Source organism: Papio anubis, chromosome 20, assembly GCF_008728515.1.
Source record: "Papio anubis isolate 15944 chromosome 20, Panubis1.0, whole genome shotgun sequence".
Taxonomy (NCBI): domain Eukaryota; kingdom Metazoa; phylum Chordata; class Mammalia; order Primates; family Cercopithecidae; genus Papio; species Papio anubis.
The window spans coordinates 44,677,794-44,701,784 of NC_044995.1; the positions used below are offsets into that span (position 1 = coordinate 44,677,794).

The 23,991-nt window shown below is 43.7% G+C and overlaps 2 protein-coding genes across 2 annotated transcripts in view; both read right to left on the reverse strand.

Moving 5' to 3' along the window:
* ADGRE1 (adhesion G protein-coupled receptor E1) overlaps positions 1 to 7,949 on the reverse strand; it is a 37,476-nt gene extending 29,527 nt beyond the window's left edge. Inside the window, exons 1-5 of the mRNA XM_031660044.1 lie at positions 7,658 to 7,949; positions 5,735 to 5,875; positions 5,503 to 5,649; positions 3,463 to 3,551; positions 1,746 to 1,829 (exon numbers count right to left, since the gene is read on the reverse strand). Of these exons, the coding sequence (XP_031515904.1) occupies positions 1,746 to 1,829; positions 3,463 to 3,551; positions 5,503 to 5,649; positions 5,735 to 5,875; positions 7,658 to 7,772 (576 nt within the window). The 5' untranslated portion in view covers positions 7,773 to 7,949. The remainder of the gene's footprint in view (positions 1 to 1,745; positions 1,830 to 3,462; positions 3,552 to 5,502; positions 5,650 to 5,734; positions 5,876 to 7,657) is intronic.
* Positions 7,950 to 9,704: 1,755 nt separating this feature from the next.
* LOC116271702 (adhesion G protein-coupled receptor E1-like) lies at positions 9,705 to 21,110 on the reverse strand. Its single transcript, XM_031660045.1, has 4 exons — positions 20,530 to 21,110; positions 17,568 to 17,630; positions 10,467 to 10,610; positions 9,705 to 9,862 (listed from the first exon to the last, which is right to left on the reverse strand). The coding sequence occupies exons 1-4, from the start codon at positions 20,558 to 20,560 to the stop codon at positions 9,822 to 9,824; spliced, it is 279 nt and encodes a 92-aa protein (XP_031515905.1). The 5' UTR covers positions 20,561 to 21,110; the 3' UTR covers positions 9,705 to 9,821.
* Positions 21,111 to 23,991: the final 2,881 nt, after the last annotated feature.

Genomic DNA, 23,991 nt, shown 5'->3' on the forward strand with positions numbered 1-23,991 from the left:
GGAGAATCACTTGAACCTGGGAGGTGGAGGTTTTGGTGAGCCGAGATTGCACCATTGCACTCCAGCCTGGGCAACAAGAGTGAAACTCCACCTCAAAAAGAAAGAAAGAAAGAAAAACTTAATATCAACAACTGTAATAACCTAACAACTCCTAGGTATTTATGCTGGAGAAATTAAAATTTATGCTTATACACACACACACACACACACACAAACTATATATGGATGTTTGTTTATAGCAGCTCTATTGATAAAATGGAATATTACTCGGTAATGAAAAAGGAATGAAGCACTGATCCATGCTACAACGTGGATGAACCTCGAGGACATCACGCTCAGTGAGAGAAGTCAGACACAAAAGGACAAATCCTGTGTGATCTCACTCCTAGGAGGTTTCTAGAGTCACCAGATTCACAAAGACAGAAAGTAGGATGGTGGGTGCCAGGAGCTGGGGATTGGGATGCGAAGTGAGTGTTTCAGGGAGACAGAGTGGGATATTTTGTGGTTTTTTTTGTTTTTGTTGTTTTTGTTTTTTTTTTGTTTTGAGATGAAGTCTTACTCTGTTGCCCAGGCTGGAGTGCAGTGGCTCCATCTCAGCTCACTGCAACCTCCGCCTCCCAGGTTCAAGTGATTCCCCTGCCTCAGCTTCCCGAGTAGCTGGGACAACAGGCACGTGCCACCATGCCCAGATAATTTTTTGTATTTTAGTAGAAACGGTGTTTCACCATGTTGGCCAGGATGGTCTCGATCTCCTGACCTCTTCCTGACCTCATGATCTGCCTGCCTCGGCCTCCCAAAGTGCTGGGATTACAGGCTGAGCCACTGTGCCCTGCCAGGGACAGTGTTTTTTGGGAAAGATGAGAAAGTTCTCGAGATGGATAGTGGGGATGGTTATACAGCAATGAGAATGTGCTGAATCTCATTCACAGTAAAGAGGAAGGAAAAGAAAGGAGGAAGAAAGAGGAGGAGGAGGAAATGGCACTGTTTATACACACACTATCCAGGCATCTCAAATGCATTATGCTGAGTCAAAGAAGCCAGTCTCAAAAGACCACATACTATGTGGTTTCATTTATATAACAATCTTTAAAAGACAAAACTCCAGTGACAGAGACTAGATCAGGGATTTGTAGAGGTTAGTGGTGGAGGGAGTATCTGACTATAAAGGAGAAGCCCAAGGGAATGTTTAGAGATAATTAAACTGTTCTGCATCTTAATTATAGTGGTAGTTCCACAAATCTATTCAGGTTAGAAAACTCATCGAACTATACAAGTAAAAAGGTAATTTTACTATATGCTAATTTTTCAAATCTTACAGCTATAAAAAATCAAATATTAATTCACAATCCATTAATTATAAAGAGATCTTTCTTTCCTTTATTTATTTATTTTTTTTGACGGAGTCTCACTCTGTTGCCAAGGCTGGAGTGCAGTTGTGCTATCTCGGCTCACCACAACCTCCGCCTCCCGGGTTCAAGCAATTCTCCTGCTTCAGCCTCCTGAGTAGCTGGTACTATGGGCACCCGCCACCATGCCCGGCTAATTTTTGTATTTGTAGTAGAGACAGGGTTTCATCATGTTGGCTAGGCTGGTCTCGAACTCCTGACCTCAAGTGATTCACATGCCTCAACCTCCCAAAGTGCTGGGATTATGGGTGTGAGCCACCACACCCGGCCATAAAGACACCCAAAGTGTGCCCAGGATGTTTGAAACTCAAAACACAATTTAAAAGACCCAATTGTTACCTTCAGAGAAACTACAGTTGTTTTATTTTCACACACATTGTCCAGAACACTGAAGATGTTATTTATTTGTGCACAGAAGGAGACCTGTGACCCAGAAAAAAAAAAAAGAGCATTTATGAGCATGAATTGATTATTCCCCCAAGCATGTAATCTATAAATTAGCCCATAAAGCCCATCATATGAGGTAACCCTGAATTCCTGAGTCTGTAGAATTCTCAGGGAAATAAAAACTCATTGTTTGATCAGAATTAGAATCATATCACCTTTTCCTCCCATGAATAAAAAAAAGCAAACATAAACAAATAGCGAAACTACTTAGTGATATTAAAAGGAGAGGAAACGTATGAACTAACAGTGGTCCATATGGAATATTATTCAGCCATAAAAAGGAATGGAGTTCTCTGATATGTACTACAGCATGAATAAACCTCAAAAATATCATGCTAAGTGAAAGAAGCCAGACACAAAGGAGAAAATATCGCATGATTCCGTTTCTATAAAATGTCAAGAATAGACAAATCCACGGAGACAGAAAGCTGATTAGTGTTTGCCATGGGCTAGCGGGAGGGGAAAATGGGGAGTGACTGCTTAATGATAAAAATATTCCAGAACTTGGCTGAGCATGGTGGCTCACACCTGTAATCCCAGCACTTTGGGAGGCTGAGGTGGGCAGATCACCTGAGGTCAGGAGTTTGAAACCAGCCCTGGCCAACATAGTGAAACCCCATCTCTACTAAAAACACAAAAATTAGCCAGGCATGGTAGTGGGTGCCTGTAGTCCCAGCTATTCAGGAGGCTGAGGCAGGAAGAATTGTTTGAACCTGGGAGGTGGAGGTTGCAGTGAGCCAAGATCACCCCACTGCACTCCAGCCTGGGCAACAGAGCAAGACTCCATCTCAAAAAAAAAAAAAATATATTCTAGAACTAGATTGAGGTGATGATTGCACAACATTGTGAATGGTCTAAGTGCCACTGAATTGCACACTTCAAAATAGTTAAAATGGTGAATTTTATGTTATGTGTACCTCACCACAATTTAAAAAGAAAAACAGTGGTCCAAAGCTAATTTACAAGCTCATATTTAGAATAGTGACATCAATGTCTAAAGAGGCCATGGAGTCTTTACTCATTGCAATGACTTCATTAGACAATCAGGATGTCCAAATTCCTTTTGGCCTGGCTGGCTGTGTAACAGCCCCACACCAACATCCCTCAGTTGCAGCATCAACACCTTCACTGACAGGAAGACTCCAATATATTCTCCCATTCTTTTATTAAGAGAATCCTGAAGTTTTCGATAGGCAAATATCCTCTCTTCCCAGCTTCCCTTGCAGCTAGATGTGACCACATGACTAATTTCTACCCAATCAGGTGCAAGCAGAAGTGGTGCTGGGTCATACGCTTAAAGAGAAGGATCGTGCTTTTCACTTCCTCTTCTCCCTTTCCCACAAGCTGGAATGCAGATGTGAGGGCAGGAGCTGGAGCAGCCATCTTGGACCACAAAGTGAGAGGTTTGTGTTGATGCTGGCAGAGCATAATGGAGCCATCGTACGAACTCTGCACAGCTTACACTCAGCCAGTTACAGAGGAGAAAAATAAACTGCTGTCTGGTTTTGGCCACTATTACTTTTGCCTTTGTTAGAACTGCAAAAACAACATTCTACCTGAATGACTTCTAAGAAAACCTCAGAAACTAGGAACCTTAAGAAATACTTGCATATTCAGGTTTCACTGTGGTTCTCTCTTGGCATTGCTGGACCTGCTCATTATCGGGTATCACATCTTCCTTACATTTGAAGGGAACCCCTAGGAAGAAAACAACAGTAACCAAAAAAATTTCAACCTCAGCAAAAGATGATGAAAATTCACGTCTGATTTCATGTCCTCCCCTCCCTGGCTTAAAATCCATGTATTACCCTAATACACAAGGGGGAAAATGAACAAACCACAGCTACACACTACAACATGAAGGATGTGTTTACTACAACACACAATTTTCTACTTTGCTCTATTTCACTCAATATCACACCTCTTAGAGGCAGTCATGCATATGACTATGGATGTATGTTTTTTATATGTGTGACTTCTCACTCCGTATTATGTCCCTGCACAACTTATACTCTAAAAGGCATGATAATGAGTGAAACAGAGCAAATTAGAGAAGTCATACATATAAAAGACATACATCTATAGTCATATGTAGTATGATATCATTTTTACAAAGCTCCAAAACAAGCAATACTAGGCAGATATTGTTTAGGGGTACGTACCAGGGAAAATATTTTTTTAAGTAGGGAAATAATAAACACAAAATTCCAAGTGGTTTTCTGAGGAGGATACAAGGAGATAGAGTGGAGAAGAAACGCATAGGAGATCCAGTGGCATTGATGATACTATCTTTATTATATTGGGAAATACATCAGCTATATTCATTTACTTGTTATACTTCATTGCCTCCAATAAGGTACACATATTTTTAATGTAAATAATCCATAATTTAACAGTTTTAAACCTTTCATGGTTCCCCATTATTCTTGGGGGGGAAAAGGACTCTGAAATTCTTTTTTAAAAGAAAGGGTTGGCAGGGCACGGTGGCTCACACCTGTAATACCAGCACTTTGAGAGGCCGAGGTGGGCGGATCACGAGGTCAGGAGTTCAAGAACAGCTTGGCCAACATGGTGAAACCCCGTCTCTACTAAAAATACAAAAATTAGCTGGGCGTGGTGGGGGCACCTGTAATCCTAGCTACTCAGCAGGCCGAGGCAGGAGAATTGTTTGAACCTGGAGATGGAGGTTGCAGTGAGCTGAGATAGCACCACTGCACTCCAGCCTGGGCGACAGAGTGAGACTCCATCAAAAAAAATAATAATAAATAAAAGACAGGGTCTTACTCTGTCACCCAGGCTTGAGTGCTGTGGCATGAGCATAGCTCACTGTGGCCTCGATCTCCTAGGCTCAAGTGATATTCCCACCTCAGTCTCCTGAGTAGCTAGGACTACAAGCCCATGCTACTATATCTGGCTCATTTTTTATCATTATTTTTTGTAGAGACAGAGTCTTGCAATGTTGCCCAGGCTGGTCTTGAATTCCTGGCCTCAAGTGATCCTCTCACCTTTGCCTGCCAAAGTGCTGTTTATAGGCATGTCACTGCATCCAGCCCTTTCAAAATTCTTCACAAGCCACCAAGACACTGCAGAATCTGACCTCTGTCCACTTCATCAGATATGTCTAATGCCACTTCCCCTTGTCCTCATTTGGTGTGAGCCTCAGGACCTTTGCATCTGCTATAACCGAGAACAGCATGATCTCCATTGTTGCTCTAGAGAAGTCCTTCTCCTCCTTCAGGTTTCTGCTTAACTGTTTGCTTGGAGCACAATCAATATCCTATTAGTCACTTCAAAGCACACTATGTTTCTTTGTTGTTTTATTCATAGTTGTAATTAAATAATTGTGTGTGTGTGTTTTCTGGCTCCTTCCCTAGACTATAAGCTACAAGAGGACAAGAATCATGCCTATCATATTTAGGACCAAATCTTCAGCGCCTACTGCAGGGGCCTGTTTAACTAACTAATTAATTAATTAATAGGTACTCCAAAAATCATTTATTGAAAGAGGAAATGGATGAAGAAGAAAAGAAACAGAATATGCGGATGAGGCAACAGTAAGAGGAAGATGCTGAGGTTGGGTAGAATGAGAATTTTCCAGTCAAAGCCAGAAACAGATTCCATTGCCAACACAATACGAAGAGATGATTACTTTGGCAGCTGAAGTTGCCGTCTTTCTGGGAGCTTTCTGGATTGGGACGAAAGCCTGCAATGCAGCCACAGCTGTAGGAGCCCAGAGCATTGGTGCAGAGAGAATTTGGACCACATGTTGATGGATCTTGGCGGCACTCATCAATATCTGCAAAGAACTGGAGAATATCAAGAAACCCAGAAGAACAAAGAGAAATGTCTTTTCTGGATTGTCCATCAAACCCTCTGCTCACCTCTACATTCCACTTTTTGGTCTGTGAAATTCAACTGTCCATTGCTTGGTGCAAAGCCAGGGTGGCAGGTGCAAAAGTAGCTCCCAGGAGTGTTGGCGCATGTTGAATTGATGGGACACATTTCAGTGCATTCATCAATATCTGTGGGGTATAGAATGGGTGTGGAGTCAAGTTGGTCAGTGATCCAACAAAATCATACTTCCCTTTGCAAAATACGGAGTCATGTTTCACTAGAAAATGGCACCCCAGCCAGGGACTACATTTCCCAGAACCCTCTGCGTCTAGGTGAGGTCATGTGACTACTGTTCACTCGTGGAATATGAGAGCCACAGTATATGTCATTTCAGGGACAAGGTGGTCAAGAAGTGAGTGTAACTTCTCTCCTCCCTCTTTCACCTCAACTGGCTAAAACCAGGAACTCCAAGGCTCTAAGGAACGCAAGAACCAAAAGATGGAGAGAGATTGAATTCCTTTATCACCACGTGGAGAAAAGCTGCCCACTGGCCAGGTATATCCATATTGAATTGTTATGAGAGTGATAACTTTCTATTATGTTAAGCTAGTAATGAGGTAGGAAACAGGACTCAACTCCAGAGGAGGGACTCGGACACTGGAGGAAATTGAGGACCAGCTAAAACAAGGACAGAGTGGAAGCAGCTTTCCATAAGGCATGCTCGCCAGTGTGCCAGGTCAGTTTACCATTGACATGGCAACATTGGGGAGTTACTTCCCCTTTCTATGGTAATGACCCGATGACCCAAAAGTTACTACCCCTTCCCTAGAAATGTTTGCAGAAACCACCTGTTAATCTGCATATGATTAAAAGTCGGTATAAGAATGATTGCAAAACTGCCCAGAGCTGCTGCTCTCTGCTATGAGGTAGCCCTGCTCTGCCGGAGCTGCAGCACTTACAAAACTGTAACACTGCCTCTTCAATAAAGCTGTTTTCTTCTACCTCTGGCTTGCCCTTAAATTCTTTCCTGGGCAAAGCCAAGAACCCTTGTGAGGTAAACCCCACTTTGGGGCTCGCCTGCCCCGAATCAAAAATTAGCCAGGCACGGTGGCACATGCCTGTAATCCCAGCTACTCAAGAGGCTGAGGCAGGAGAATTGCTTGAACCTGGGAGGCAGAGGTTGCAGTGAGCTGAGATCACGCCACTGCACTCCAGCCTGGGCGACAGAGCGAGACTCCGTCTCAGAAACAAAAAACAGGCTGGGCGCAGTGGCTCACGCCTGTAATCCCAACACTTTGAGAGGCCAAGGCAGGCGGATCACCTGGGGTCAGGAGTTTGAGACCAGCCTGGCCAACATGGTGAAACCTTGTCTCTACTAAAAACACAAAAATTAGCTGGGCATAGTGCCACATGCCTGTAATTCCATCTACTTGGGAAGCTGAGGCAGGAGAATTGCTTGAACCCAGGACGGGGAGGTTGCAGTGAACCGAGATTGCACCACTGCACTCCAGCCTGAGCAACAGAGCAAGACTCTATCAAAAAAAAAAAAAAAAAAAAAGCCCCCAAAACAAAAAACAAACAAAAAAAAGAGGCACAGAGTAGAGGGATTGAGAACATGGACATTCTGAGTTCAAAACCTGGCTGTCACTTACAGGCTGTTTGTTCATGGGTGCTATGGACTGAATGGTATCCCTCCTCCAAATTCCTACGTGGAAGCCCTAAGCCCCAATGAGATGTTATTTAGAGATGTTATTTACTGCTGTATCCCCAGTACCTAGAATAGAGCCTCGTATACTGTAAGTGCTCAAGAGGTATTTCTTTAATGAGTGAATGAATGAGTGAATGAATGATTATTGGCTTCAGATTTGCAGATGAAAGTCTCAAACTCAACCAAGACCCACCCCAATCCCCTCACTGCTGTCTTTGCAAACAGTCTTGGACCTGATTTCTTAGACGACATCCCCATCTACCTTCACACTTGAGACCCTGGAAACTCAAGTGGCCACTGCTGGATTCAAATCCTGGGTCGCAGAAACAAGAGTAGTTTCCAACAGTGTTATTACAAGTTGCATGCTCTGGGCACATTCTTGGGTTGGCACATTCATTGTCATCTGACAAGTAGAAGAAAAAACCCAGGTCAAGGTAAATGAGAAAGCAAGGAATAGAGACAACAAATAGGAGATTCACTCTGAGTGTTGATTTTCAGCAGACAGGGCTGATGCTCCCTGATATCCATGTTCCCCCCCTTCTTCCCAGGCACACAGTGGGGCATATTTCCCAGCCCCTTCTTTTTTTTTTTTTTTTTTTTTTGAGACGGAGTCTCGCTCTGTCGCCCAGGCGGGAGTGCAGTGGCCAGATCTCAGCTCACTGCAAGCTCCGCCTCCCGGGTTTACGCCATTCTCCTGCCTCAGCCTCCCGAGTAGCTGGGACTACAGGCGCCCGCCACCTCGCCCGGCTAGTTTTTTGTATTTTTTAGTAGAGACGGGGTTTCACCGTGCTAGCCAGGATGGTCTCGATCTCCTGACCTCGTAATCCGCCCGTCTCGGCCTCCCAAAGTGCTGGGATTACAGGCTTGAGCCACCGCGCCCGGCCCCCAGCCCCTTCTTACAGTAGGCATGGCCATGAGAACAAATTCTAGCCACTAGCATGTAAGCAGAAGGGTGGCAAATAGTTTCAAAACATAATTATCAGAGATTGCAAAAGTAGCCATAGTCCTTTACTTCTCTCTGTATATATACCCCAAGATGTAGATTGCAAGCCATGTGACTTTACCATACCTTGCACTAGGAGGTGGAGTCTGTTTCTCTACCCCTTAAATATAGCTGGCCCTATGACTTGCACTGACCAATAGAAGACAGTGAAGTAATGAGGTGCTAATTCCAAACATGGGCCTCAAGAGACCTGTTGGCTTCTGTTCATTCTCTTGGGCCTCTGACCTCTGCCACACGAACAAGCCCCTGACTAGCCTAATGAAGAACAAAAGACCAAATGGCAGAGAAATGAATCCTCCCATCACGAGGTCAGGAGATCGAGACCATCCTGGCTAACACAGTGAAACCCCACGTCTCTAAAAATACAAAAGCTTAGCGAGAGTAGTGGTACAGTCGAACTACTCGGGGAGGCTGAGGCAGGAGAATAAGCGTAAACCGGGAGAGGCGGGCTTGCAGTGAGCGAGATCCGACCCACTGCACTCCAACCTGGGTGATATGAAACAGGAGCTCGCCTCAAAAAAAAACAAAACAAAAAAAAGAAAATAAAATAAAACAAAAAAAGAAATGAATCCCTCCCAGATGAATCCCCAGACATGTGAGACAATGCACCCCATCATATTCTGATACCATTATCTGACTTACTCAGTTAGAGCAAGAGGTTTAATCCATTTCCCACTTAACATTTTGCATATAGTTCACAGATATAAAGCATTTTACACAATTGAGATCACAAAGCAACCTTCTTTACTGCTTACTGTGATAAGACAAAACCCTCAAATATCAATATTAACCTTGAACCCAGAAATGGCCTAATGCTCCACTTAAAGATATAGATTGTTAAACAAGATACAAAACAAAAAAAGACCTCAACCGTATTGCTGCCTGGGAACCTACCTACAACATGTAGGAACAGCCACAGGCCCAAAATGAGGATAGAGGAAAAGACATAGAGCAACTATATGTTTTTACCTCTCTAGACGAGCTATTTTTCTCATCCCTACATGGAAAAATCCCTTTCTATAAGGTCTTCCGGTGAGATGACCCTTAGTGTAATTAAGTAGGTAATAATAAACAGATGGAGTTTCTAGAGATGAATCAACTTGACAGTTGCAATTGCTTAGCTTCCCATGGGCTGACACAGTCAGGAGAATGCTCAGGGCACACACCCTGCAGGTGAGGCACTCATTAATATCTGAAGCAGTGGAAGAGAGATTTGAGCAGATAAGAGAAGTGGGTGCCTAAGTTTGAAAATACATGAAATCATCCCCACCCAAGACCCATCCCTGCTGGGAGTCACGAGCATTACCAGTGGAGAATTGCCTGGCTTTCCTGGTTTCCAGTTATTTCCAGTGGGAGAAGAGAAACCAAGTAAACAACTGCACTTTCATTGATACCACCTCCCGACAGGTTTGCAGACGCTGAATTAGGACGCGGGGCTGGCTTTCCAGGAACATTCATCAACATCTAGACAGAGTTAAGGTTACAAATTTGCCCTACTACGCTGGAAGACTGTATTTTGAAAAAAAAGGAAAATAAGTAAAACAATATACCATTCCATATGCATCATTCAATGCTTGCGACTTCAATTCCATCAAGCAATGAAATCTTATGTCTACTCATCTGGAATCTGAGCATGCTGGCGACATATGGTGGAAGTGACACTGGGTCGCGAAATGATGTCCTTCCACACCTGGCTGCTCTTCAGGATGCTTATCCCCTTGGAATCCTCAGGATCGACGAACCGACAGAACGGTGGTTTGCCAGACGTAAGGAGAAGAAAAGGAAGAGGAAGGAAGAAGAGGAAGAAGAGAGAGAAGGGAAAGAAGGAAGGAAATAAGTAAGTACATTTGCTAGCAACACTAGCTAGTAATGCTGTGACAGGAACAAAACCGTCACATATCAATATTAACCTTGAACAGAAATGGCCTAATGCTCCACTTAAAAGGTATAGATTATTAAACCAGATTTTAAAAAAGGGGGGTGGGGGAGTACCTACATTCAATACCCAGCCCGCTTTTGCTTGATTTTACTACCAAATGCTGGAGGGTTTGAGGGGATATGAACTCACCTTTGCATTCCACTCCTGGATCCTTGAAGTGATTTTGTCCATTGCTGGACCGGAATCCTTGTTTGCAAGCACAATAGTAACTGTCCACAGTGCTGGTGCAGGTGGCATGAGATGGGCACATGGTACTGTCTCTACATTTATTATCTAGGTGGTGTATAAAGAAAAGTTTAGACAAGATTAGAGCATTAGAGTGAGGCTGCAAGGGAGCCCAGCATACAAGGGTGGAGGTGGCTGTTATGGGTTGGACTGTGTTCCTCCCAGAAGATACGTTAAAGTCCTAAACCCTGGTACCTGTGAATTTCATCTTATTTAGAAACTGCGTCTTTGTAGATGTAATTAAGATATAAGTTAAGATGAAGTAGTGCTGGAGTAGGGTGGGCCAGACGCAGCTAGCTGTGGCCACCTGGCAAAAATCTGGCTGAGGAGAATGAATAGAAGTGATGTGTTCACTGTCTGATCATGACCTTGAAAAGAAAGAGCATACTCTACACTTCCTTTCACTTTTCACCTGGGCTGGAAGATGGACAGAGTAGGGTGATCCATTCCCAACCATGGCAGATGAGGCTCACATCTAAGGTTGGAGAGGCAACAAGGCAAAAGGCACCTGGGAGACGGGATGACCTCCTAGGCAAGGTTGTTCCACGACCCTGTTCCATCTTCAAGTTGGAGATTTATGAGATGGATAAAAATAAACATCTGCATTGTTTCATTCGTGGTTACTTTGTTTCTATGAAAGCAATCAACACTCTATACTAGCCAGTCCAGTCTTGGGACAAGTGATTTCACGTCTCTGTACCTCAGTTTGCCTGTTTAACCACCACATTTAATGAGCCTCCAAGCCCTGTTGATCCCCGCTCCCAAATAACATTTGACAATTACCCACCATCACCCCACCATCTGCCTGATCCAGATCTTCCTCTAAATTCAACATTTCTACATACCCCCATTGTCCTCCACAGTCTTCTACTCCACACCATGGTCATCTCTGAATGCACATTCGACCTCCCACCTCCACCCCTTGCCTATAATGCTCTTTGTTCTCCTTACAAATAAAACTCAAATCACTCAACATGAACTGCAAAGCCCCCAGTGACCAGACCCAACCACATCATTCAGCCTCATCATGTCAGTTTCTCTCTGTGCTCCATTTCTAACCTTCCTATCACAGGGCCTTTGCACATGCTGTTCCCTCTGCCTCTGCTTTGCCAGGCCAGCTTCCACTCATTTCTCAGATCTTGCTTTAATGTCACTTCCTCCAAGAAGCCTTCCCTGACTCCTCCATAGCTCCCTGAGCTCTTCTTTTATGGAATTCATCAAAACTGTGACTGCTTGATTGTTTCAGTGATTCCCTCCTTCATGGCCACCTTCACCACCACACTGTGAGCTTCAAAAGGACAAGATCACAGGTGGGGTCAGGCTCCTAGGTGCTAGGAAAGAGGCTCACTTGATGCTGTCATTCTTGTGGTGGGCATGCGAGAGATGGAATCAACCTAAGTGTCCATCAATGGATGAATGGGTGAGGAAGATGTGGTATACATACTCAATGGAATAGCATTCAGCTATTCAGCATTCACCGGGCACGGTGGCTCACACCTGCAATCCCAGCACATGGGGAGGCCGAGGTGGGTGGATCACTTGTGGTCGGGAGTTCGAGACCAGCCTGACCAACATGAAAAAGCCCCGTCTCTACTAAAAATACAAAAAATTAGCCAGGTGTGGTGGCGCATGCCTGTAATCCCAGCTACTCAGGAGGCTGAAGCAGGAGAATCACTTGAACCACGGAGGTGGAGGTTGCAGTGAGCCAAGATCACGCATTGCACTCCGGCCTGAGCAATAAGAGCAAAACTCCATCAAAAAAGAAAATAGGAAAGGAAGGGAGGGGAAGGGAAGGGAAGGGAAGGGAAGGGAAGGGGAAAGGGAAGGGGAAAGGAAAGGGGAAAGGAAAGGGGAAAGGAAAGGGGAAAGGAAAGGGAAAAGAAAAGAGAAGAAATAATGAAATTCTATCATTTGCAGAAACATAGATGGAACTGGAAGACTGGAGGACATTATGTTAAGTGAAATAAGCCATGCACAGAAAGATAAATATTGCATGTTCTCATTCCTATGTGGGAGCTAAAAATAATCATCATCATTATCTCACCGAGGTAGAGAGTAGAATGGTAATTACCAGAGGCTGGGAAGGATAGTGGGGAAGCGGGATAATGAGGGATTAACTAGTCGGTACAAAAACCACAGTTAGATGGAAGGAATAAGATCCAGTGCTCAGTGGCACAATAGGGCAACTACATATGAGTCAGGACATGTGATATTTGCCTTTCTGTGCCTGGCTCATTTCACTTAACAACCTCCAGTTTCATCCACGTTGCTGCAAATTGTGGAATGTCATTCTTTTTATGGCCAAATAGCAATCCGTTGTGTATGCAGACCACACTGTGTTCATCCATTCATCTGTTGATGGACACTGAGGTGGATTCCACATCTTGACTATTATGAATAGTAGACTTGGGCTTTGTATCAAAGAAAGATGGGAGTCATGGGAGGATTTAGAGCAGAGTAGGGACACAGCATAAGGTTTTAACATGAGCCTTCTGGCCACTGGTTGGAAGATGAACTATAGAAGATCAGAAACAAACTGACCAAGGACGGGGTGGCTGCACTTGTCCAGTTGAACAATGTCTGTGGATACAACCCGGAGGGGAGTAATGGAGGGAATGCAATTCAGAATTTTCTTTTTAAAGCAACACTAACAAAATTTGCCAATGGATTGGACGTGAGGGGTGAAAAGAGAGGAACCAACGATAATGCCAACATCAATTGGTAGTACGGAAAAACTAAAACGTATCATAAAAATAGAAGGAAGGGATTATCATGACTGTGACATTATTCGCCCTGTTTATGTTATACACTCAGTTTTGAGATCTAAGTTCTTTGCTCCTATAATGTGCCTTGTTTATTTCCCTTCCCTGCATGAGACCTCAGATGGTATCTCTCTTCTCATTTCCATCTTCCTCTTTCATCTGCAGAGGCAACATTTCTCTATGCAGACTTCCGGTATTTTATCACTTGTGGTCCCTTCATGCTGTGAGTTTTCCATCATCCTCTTCCTCTAGCCCTCTCCCTCACAACTGAAACCCACCCAAGTCCAGAATAACAACCCAGTCTTGCGGGACTACGTACCTGTTCACCTCCCCATCTCATCTCCTGCCATCTGCCATCAGTCACACTCACCTTCGCTCGGTCCTCCAACTTCTTTCCAACCTCAGGACCTTTGCACCCACTGTTCTGGCCATCAGTCATGCCGTATTCCACCCTGCCCTTTTGCCTGGGTAACATCAATTCATCCATCCTTTAAGTCCACTGGAACGTCACTTCCTTAAAAAAATTTTCCTAACCATCTCAATAAAGCCCTTTTTAAAAAATCCTACAAAGGGACCAGGCACAGTGGCTCATGCCTGTAATCCCAGCACTTTGGAAGGTTGAGGTGGGCAGATCACCTAAGGTCAGGGGTTCAAGACCAGCCTGACCAACATGGTGAAAGCCCATCTCTACTAAAAATACAAAAATTAGCCAGGCGTGGTGGCAGGTGCCTATAATCCCAGCTACTCAGGAGGCTGAGGCAAGGGAATCGCTTGAACCCAGGAGGTGGAGGTTGCAGTGAGCCAAAATTGTGCCACTGTACTCCCGCCTGGGGAACAAGAGTGAGACTCCATCTCAAAAAAAAAAAAAAAAAAAAAATCTACGAGGGACAGCTCATGTCTTTAAAAAAAATAGAACATAAATAATTTTCAGAAAAAAGTAAGTTGGGATTGTATCCATCTGTTCTTACGCTGCTAATAGAGACCTATCCAAGACTGGGTAATTTATAAAGGAAAGGAGTTTACTTGATTGACAGTTCAGCTTGGCGGGGGAGGCCTCACAATCATGGTGGAAGGTGAAGGAAGAGCAAAGGCATGTCTTACATGGCGGCAGGCAAGAGCGTGTGCAGGGGAACTACCCTTTATCAAACCATCAGATCTCATGAGACTTATTCACGAGATGCTATCACAAGAACAGCATGGGAAAACCTGCCCCCATGATTCAATTAGCTCCCACTGGGTCTCTTCCCTGACACATGGGGATTCTGGGAGCTACAATTCAAGATGAGATTTAGGTGGGGACACAGCCAAACCATACCAGGATAAATTTAAAGTTTATCATAATGCAGGAAAATAATAGCTCTTTTATCAAATGCAAGCATGGGAAGAAAAAGAAAGAAACATACAAAACAGGGTAAAGAAAGGTTTTTTAAACCAGCACATTTTTTTTCTGTAGTGTTGTTTACCATACTTTAGATGTGTTCTCTGTTACTATACAGATTAAATAAAGCATGAAAAGAAGTGGGTTTGTCAGAATCCTGCCTCCGTTTAAATTCAGTCTTCATTACTAACTTCCAAAGGATGATTTAATTTTTAAAGACCCCAAAGACAAAGAGGAGGAGGAGGAAAAGGAGGAGGGAAAGGAAGGAGAGGAGGAGGGGGAGGAAGAGGAGGAAGAAAGGGAGGAAAAAGAAGAGGACATTGAGAAATTGCAAAAATGTGGAACCAACCCAAATGCCCATCAATCAACAAGTGGATAAAGAAACTGTAGGCCGGACATGGTGGCTTACACCTGTAATCCCAGCACCTTGGGAGGCCGAGGCGGGCAGATCTCTTGAGGTCAGGAGTTTGAGACCAGCCTGGCCAAGATGGTGAAACCCCCATCTCTACTAAAAATGCAAAAATTAGCCAGGTGTGGTGGCACATGCCTGTAATCCCAACTACTTGGGAGGCCAAGGCAGGAGAATCACTTGAACCCAGGAAGCAGAGGTTTCAGTGAGCTGAAATCGTGGCATTGCACTTCAGCCTGGGTGACGAAGTGAGACTCCATCAAAAAAAAAAAAAAAAAGGAAACTGTGATATATATATATATATACACACACACACACACATACATACATGCATGACAGAACACTACTCAGCCATAAAAAAGAATGAATTAATGGCATTTGCAACAACCTGGATGAGACTGAAGACCATTATTCTAAGTGAAATAACTCAGGAATGGAAAACCAAACCTTATATGGTCTCACTCATAAACGGGAGCTAAACTATGAGGATGCAAAGGCATAAGAATGACACAATAGATTCAAGCAATCCAAGGCTTAGGCCTCCCACAGCGCTGGGTTTACAGGCATGAGCCACCATGCCCGGTCTATTCCTTTTTTTATTTACCCACGTTACTTGCCTACATGCTTCCAGATCCTGGCTGAGTTCCAGAGGTATAAAGATTAATACAGCCTCTTCCCCACCCTCCAAGGGCTTTCTGGGATCAATAATAATGATGGCTGTTTTATCAAAGATAATCTTTTTGAAAATGTTTTAATGGAATTTTCTCTTTTCCACGTATATGGATGTGACTACCCCCAACCCATTCTGAGAAAGATTTCATCTCATTTAGGAGAACTGGAGATGCTTTAGCACCAGACACACAATGAGAGCAAAACAGTAATGTTTACTCTTTAATTACCAAATTGGCTGATTGAGTTCTCAGAAAGCAAAGACGTGAATGGGGGAAAAGATATCTTAAAAGTCCCTATAAATATTTCAGGAGCCAGCTGGACACAGTGGCTCATGCCTGTAATCCCAACAATTTGGGAGGCTGAGGTGAGAGGATTGTTTGAGCCCAGAAGTTTGAGACTAGCCTAGGCAACATAGCAAGACCCCATCTCTACTATTTTAAAAAATCAAGAAAATTAGTCGAGTTTGGTGGTGCGTGCCTGTAGTCCCAGCTACTCGGGAAGCTGAGGCGGGAGGATCGCTTGAGCCTGGGGGTTCGAGGCAGAAGTCAGCTATGGTAGCACCACTGCGCTCCAGCCTGGGGGTTCGAGGACTGCAGCATGTAGGCACGCACCACCACACTCGACTAATAATATATAAAATATGGTTTATATATTAATCATGTATTGTATTATACGTTATATATTATTAATATATAATATGTTATATATTATTAATATATGAATACTATTAATATGTATTTTAATAATACAATACATTATATATTAATGTTATATATTATATAAATGATTTATTATTATATAATATATAATATTTTATATATCATATATTGTTATATTATTATATAATACATTATATATTATTATAATAATATATATTTTATATATAAAATTCTCCTGCTTCAGCCTCCTGAGTAGCTGGGATTGCAGGCATGTGCCATCATGCCCAGCTAATTTTTGCGTTTTTAGTAGAGATGGGGGTTTCAGCATATTGGCCAGGCTGGTCTTGAACTCCTGGCCTCTAGTGATCTGCCTGGCTCGGCCTCCCAAAGCGCTGAAATTATAGCGTGAGCCAGTGTGCCCAGCCTACAGTTTCTTTATCCACTTGTTGACTGATGGGCATTTGGGTTGGTTCCACATTTTTACAATTTCTCGATGCCCTCTTCTTTTCGCTCCCTTTCCTCCTCCTCTTCCTCCTCCTCCTCTCCTTGCTTTTATTTTATTTTTAAAATATATTTTATATATAAACAATATATAAAACATATATATTATATTTATAAAACATATAAAATATATTTATATATTAATAAAATATATCTTATATACTAATAATATATAATGTATGCATTTAATATATATTAATATGTAGTGGATATATTTTATATATTTAAATATATATTAATATTTAAAAATATATACTACATTATATATACACACACTATATCTATCTATCTATCTATCTATCTATCTATCTATCTATCTTAGGTGGTTTCCAAAGCTACTTCTTTGAAGTTAAGTTTCACAACATCCCTATTGTTATCTGTATTTCACAGCTTGGGAAACTGAAGTTCAGGGAGGTTAGGTGACTTATCTGAGATCACACAGCTATTCTAAGTACAAAGGAAAGATCCTGAAGTGAGAATCAGGAGACCTGCATATTAACCCTTGCTCTGCCACTAACTAGCTCCCAGCAAGCATCTGGATGAGGCTCAGCTTCCTGGGATATTTCCTGGGGAGAAAACATTCTCCACCCCTTCCGGTATCTGCATTCTCTCTGGCCCACTTACCCTTCGTCGTTGGTTTCAGTGTGGGTCCTGTGTGCCTTTCCCAGCTGTGCATAACACAACATCCTGTGAAGAGAGAAAAGAAAATCACCATGAACCACCAAAAGAAAACCTTTTGGGCTCAATCTGCAAAATTACTCCTGGCTTGGCCCCACGGAAACAGGTTTGAAGAGGCTAGATGACAAACTTAGTTAAGGAACAAACATACACTATTTTGCATAAGCTTAACAATGACCATTCCTGGTTTTCTGCACTTTGTTTTTGCTTTTCATTTTGTCTGTCTTTATCTTCTTTTTCTTTTTGATTAAATAGTTCCAGGCTAAGCACTATGGTGCACACCTGTAATCCCAGCACTTTGGGAGGCCAAGGTGGGTAAATTCCTTGAGACCAGGAGTTCAAGACCAGCCTGGACAATATGGCAAAACTCCATCTCTACAAAAAATACAAAAACTATCTGGGCATAGTGGCACATGCCTATAGCCCCAGCTACTCAGGAGGCCAAGTTGGGAGGATCACTTGAGACCAGCAGTTTGAGACCAGCCTGGGCAACACAGTGAGACTTCGTCTCTACAAAAAAAAAAACTTTTTTAATTAGCTGGGTGGCGGTGACTCCTTGTAGTCCCAGCTACTCAGGATGCTGAGGTGGGAGGATTGCTTGAGCCCAGGGGATTGAGACTGCAGTGAACCAAGATCATGCCACTACTCTCCAGCCTAGGTGACCCTGTCTCTAAAAAAAAAAAAAGTTCCAGTTGATTTTCTAAAGCATACATTAAAGCATGCATTCTCAAAAGGGGTGATATCTCCCCCAAAGGACTCAAACTTGGTTCTCAGGAAGAGATTTTTTTAAGCTCACTCTTTTATGTAAAAGATGCATATGTATATACAGAAAATACATATATAGATATACAGTGTGTCTATAGTATTAAAATTTCGTGACAGGGTAGGGCAGTTCATTTTTCTTTTCTTTTCCTTTCTTTTCTTTTCTTTTCTTTTTTTTTTTTGAGATGGAGTCTCGCTCTGTCGCCAGGCTGGAGTGCAGGGGTGGGATCTAGGCTCACTGCAACCTCCAACTCCCTGGTTCAAGCTATTCTCCTGCCTCAGCCTCCCGAGTAGCTGGGATTACAGGCACGTGCCACCACGCCCAGCTAATTTTTGTATTTTTAGTAGAGACAGGGTTTCACTATGTTGGACAGGATGGTCTCGATCTCCTGACCTCATGATCCGCCTGCCTTAGCCTCCTAAACTGCTGGGATTACAAGCGTGAGCCACCGCACCCAGCCCATTTTTTAATGTTTAAAGGCAATGCAGCCCTGCAGCATTTAGGTCTCCTGCACCATCATCATTATCTCCATCATTATCACTGTCATCATCACCATCATCATCTTCATCATCACCATCATCATCATCACCATTATAATTGCCATCATCACCATTATCATCATCACCATCAGCATTATCACCATCATCACCACCATCATCACCATCTTCATGGTCATTATCACACCATCATCACCATCATCATCTTCATTATCCCTATCATCACCATTATCATCCTCATCATCATCATCATCACCATCACCATAATCATTACCATCTTCATCATCACTATTATCACCACCACCATCATGATCATCACCATCATTATCATCACTATCATCATCACAACTCTTTGCTGATTAGCTTCAGGGCAGAATAAGGAGTGTTAACAGTTAATACCATTGCCAACACCCCAAAATAACAACTCTACATTCCTACATTTGATGCCCACAGGCCACCTATTTCTTCTAATGTAGCCTGCCGGTCAACAGGTCCCACAGATCCAAACTCCCAAATTCTATCTATTATTACTAACAAAAATTCTTCTGCTCATTCATTAATTATTTTAGAGGCAATTCAGCATACTGTTTAGGCATACAACGTCTGGAGTCAAAATGCTTGGGTTTAAAAATCTGGCTTCACCAATTAATGATTGTGTGGCCTTGAGGAAGTTATTTAATCTCTTTGTACCTCAGTTTCCTCCTTGTTAAAATAGGGGATTCAGATCCACTGTACAACAGCAGAGGAAACCCATACTTGCTACTTAGAATATGTCCCCGATATCCTCCATTCTTAAATGTGATCCAATGACCAAAATACACAAGACATAGAAGAAAAACCAGAAACATAGAAGATAAACAAGGTTGAGACAAACTGACACCTGAAGAAAGAGAAATAAGAGCACAGGAAGGGTCTATCTCATTGTTCAGGACTCAGCTCGAATTGCCCCTCCTCAACCCCAGACTTCTCCCTTCAACATAACCCCCAACCACATTCTGTAACAACTTCTTTCATAGCACTTATCGCTACCTGAAATTCCTATGTTTACTTATAATTTGGGGCAACATAGTGTAATGGAAAAGCTTACAGACTCTGCAGTCAGACTGCCTGGCTTGAAATCCTGCCTCTACCCCTTATTGACTAAGTGGCCTTGGGAAAATTATTTTATCTCCTTTGCCTCAGTTTTCTCATCTGCAAAATAGGACTAATAATAACCCAATGTCATAGAAATGTTGTGACAATTGGATACGTTCTATGTTTAAAGAAGTTAGAGCAGTGCTAAGTGGACTATGATCGTTTGTGCCTTCTTTCCCGTCTGCTCCTACCCACTAGAATATCAGCCTCAAGAGTGCAGGAACTTAGTCTTTTTTTCTCACTGCTATATCCTCTAGTGCCTAGAACAGCACCTAAGACACAGGAAGTGCTCAGGAAACACAGGTCAAATGAATGACTATTGAGAAAAATCTAATCTGACAGATGGACTTCCCTGGGCAATGGAATTTTGTCAAAGGTTCCCCGAATGAAGGTGTTTGCAGCATCCAGCCTGGACTTATGATCTCTTGGCTGGACCATCCATGGCCCTCCCATTTCCCCTGAAGCCTATGTCCAACCCAGGCCTCCCCTAACCCCCATTCAACCTCACACTTACCCCAGAAGAGGAGCAGGTTGAAGCCACGCATTATGCTGTGGTTCTGTCATTCAAAGAGAAGAAGCTTTTCTACACCCTGGGTTTTCGGTAACCAGAAGGTGTGGGAAGAGGAGAAGGCGGAGTCAGAGTTGCTCAATGCTGCCCGGTCATCACAGCCCTTTTTGCTGAGTTGCAGACAGCCTAGAAAATCCTAATTTCCCCCCTTTCTCTGCAATAAAGAGAAGTTAATCTGCCTAATGCGTACCATTCTCTCTCTCTCCTTCCCACCATCTCTCCCTTTTTCTTTCCCATCAACATCTATCTCCCATCTCTCAACACCTTCTTTCATTGCACCCAATAAAGGAGCTTCCACTTCCTGCCTCCAGTGAAGCAAATCTCAGCCCTTAGGATCTCTTCCCAGTCTCCCGTATAACAGCCATCACAACCATCATGTACCAGGCACTGTGCTAGGCACATTGACAACAAAGTGTAATTTCATTATCGTGTCAACCTCATAAAGTAGGAATTCCCCTCCCTCCCTCCATTCACCAACAAAATGGAAACTGAGACTTGCAGAGGAGTTATAACTTGTCCAAGATCTCTCAGACCTGAGATTTGAACCCAGGACCCTCTGACTCCAGAGTCAAGAGCTTTAACTATCTTATTTTCCTTCAGATCTCAACTCTGTCTAACCACTATACAGCAACACTTCCACCCCATTCCGAGCTTCCTAACTCTCTCTGGTAACATCTTAGGGTCTCACAAGGGCAGATCCTCAGACAAGGATTCTAGCAAACATAGTTTATCAAGAAGGTGACCCCAGAAGACGCCAGCTGGGGAAGGAGAAAGTGGAAGAGGAAAGGCAAAGAGCCAATACCGGGTGTGTCTTCAAACAAGTTACATGGTGAGAAAGTGGAACTTAACCTCCCCAGGTACATCTGGGAAGTGGCATGGAACATACTCTTCAGTTATTCCAACCGAGGGGTGAGGGAGCTGAGGTATTTATATCCCACCTACTGTCAGTCATGGGTTGACTTGAGGCTTGCTCCTAGGGGGTGTCAACCCCTTGAAACTTCAGGCCTGGCCTCCAAGCAGATAGAATGTGCTGCAGTTGATATAATCCCACTGATAACAAATTGCAGTGACTGGCAGATATTGAAGTAGTATCATCCATCTGGGGTAATACCCAAGGTTCATTGCCTCACACCAAGGAAATAAAAAATGCAGACACGGCCAGGCGCCATGGCTCACACCTGTAATCCCAGCACTTCGGGAGGCTTAGGAGGATGGATCACAAGATCAGGAGTTCAGGACCAGCCTGGCCAAGATGGTGAAATCCTGTTTCTACTAAAAATACAAAAAATTAGCCAGCAGGTGTGGTGTTAAGTGCTTGTAATCCCAGCCACTCTGAAGGCTGAGGCAGAGAATTGCTTGAATCCAGGAGGCGGAGGCTGCAGTGAGCTGAGACAGTGCCACTGCACTCCAGCCTGGGCAACAGAGTGAGATTTCATCTCAAAATAAAATAAAATAAAATAAAATGCAGACACAAAAAATGAGTTTTAGAGCAAAGGTTTAGGCTGGGCACAGTGGCTTATGCCTGTAATCCCAGCACTTTGGGAGGCCAAGATGGGTGGATCACCTAAGATCAGGAGTTCGAGACCAGCCTGGGCAACATGGTGAAACCCCATCTCCACTAAAAATACAAAAAAATTAGGCAGGCATGGGGGCACATGCCTGTAGTGTCCCAGCTACTCAGGAGGCTGAGGCAGGAGAATCACTTGAACCTGGGAGGCGGAGGTTGCAGTAAGCAGAGATGATGCCATTGCACTCCAGCCTGGGCCACAGAGCAAGACTCTGTCTCAAAAATAAATAAATATATCAATAAATAAATAAATAAAGTGTCTAACTTCACAGGGTTTGAGGGTTAAGGTGATACAATAATAAAACCTTGCCTGGGACAGATTAAATGCTTAAATACTATTAGTTATTATTGGCATGATTATTTTTCCACCATACTAAATGGTCGCAGCTACTCCTAGAAAAAAATCCTGGCCGGGCGCGGTGGCTCAAGCCTGTAATCCCAGCACTTTGGGAGGCCGAGACGGGTGGATCACGAGGTCAGGAGATCGAGACCATCCTGGCTAACATGGTGAAACCCCGTCTCTACTAAAAAATACAAAAAACTAGCCGGGCGATGTGGCGGACGCCTGTAGTCCCAGCTACTCGGGAGGCTGAGGCAGGAGAATGGCGTGAACCCGGGAGGCGGAGCTTGCAGTGAGCTGAGATCCGGCCACTGCACTCCAGCCTGGGCGACAGAGTGAGACTCCGTCTCAAAAAAAAAAAAAAAAATCCTGATACCAGCAAAACTTGAATTGGAGAAGCCAGCAAATTTCATATCAGACAGAACCTTGTAACGTGGGTGAAAGAGTTTAGGCTTTACCCTCGGGGCAATAAAAGGGGGTTCAGCAAGGGAGCCACAGGCTCAGGTTGGAATTTTACGCCTGTGTTTTGTAGGTGGGTGTTGGACAGGATGGGCTCACAGATAAACAGACAGGGAGGAGGCTGGGGATATAGCCAGGAGAGAGAGAAGTCTGGGGCAGGGGCTGTAGTGACGGAGAAGAATTTAGGAGACAGGAACAACCGAATTTGGGGACTGTCTGGATGTAGCAGGGGAGTTTGAGACAGAAGAAGGAGTTGACATTTGCAGGCTGGGCTAAAGAGTTGGAAGGTTTTGCAAGCAAGCCCAGATCCCTCCTGGGGATGGGGATGGGATGAGGTTTACCATGGACCTGGCAGCTTGGGGAAAACATAAAGTATACGATTGATCCGGAGGTCAGAGTCCTCTCAAGTCTTATGGGACTGAAACCAAGATACCAGCAGGGCTGCACTCCTTCCCGAGGTTCCAGGGCAGAATCCGTTCCTTGTCTTTTCCGGCTTCTGGAGGCAACCCGCATGCCCTGGCTCACGGTCCCTTCCTTCCCATGCAAAGCCAGCAGCTAGCAGCTTCAAATGTCTCTTGCGTACTCTAAATCTCTCGTTCTTGTTCTCTCTCATTTTCCCGCCCTCTTGCTCTCTCATTCTCTCTCTCGCTCTCCCTCTCTCTTTTTCTCTGTCTGTCTCTCTCTAGTTCTCTCTCTTGCTTATTCTCTCACTTTTCCCTCCCTCTGGCTCTTTCATTCTCCCTTTTTTTCTTCTTTTTTTTTTTTTTTGAGACAGAGTCTCACTCTGTCACCCAGGCTGGAGTGCAGTGGTACAATCTCGGCTCACTGCAACCTCCTCCTGTAGGGTTCAAGCGATTCTCCTGCCTCAGCCTCCCGAGTATAGCTGGGATTACAGGCATCTGCCACCATGCCTGGCTAACTTTTGTATTTTTAGAAGAGGTGAGGTTTCATTCACCATATTGGCCAGGCTGGCCTCGATCTTCTGACCTCAGGTGATCCACCTGCCTCGGCCTCCCAAAGTGCTGGGATTACAGGTGTGAGC

Bases quoted from the DNA above. Each gene is read 5' to 3' on its own strand.
- LOC116271702 (XM_031660045.1), bottom strand. From the start codon at position 20,560: ATGCGTGGCTTCAACCTGCTCCTCTTCTGGG. The intron at 17,631-20,529 runs GTAAGTGTGAGG...CTCTCTTCACAG, and splicing joins CAACCTGCTCCTCTTCTGGG to GATGTTGTGTTATGCACAGC. The intron at 10,611-17,567 runs GTAAGTGGGCCA...TACACCACCTAG, and splicing joins ACTGAAACCAACGACGAAGG to ATAATAAATGTAGAGACAGT.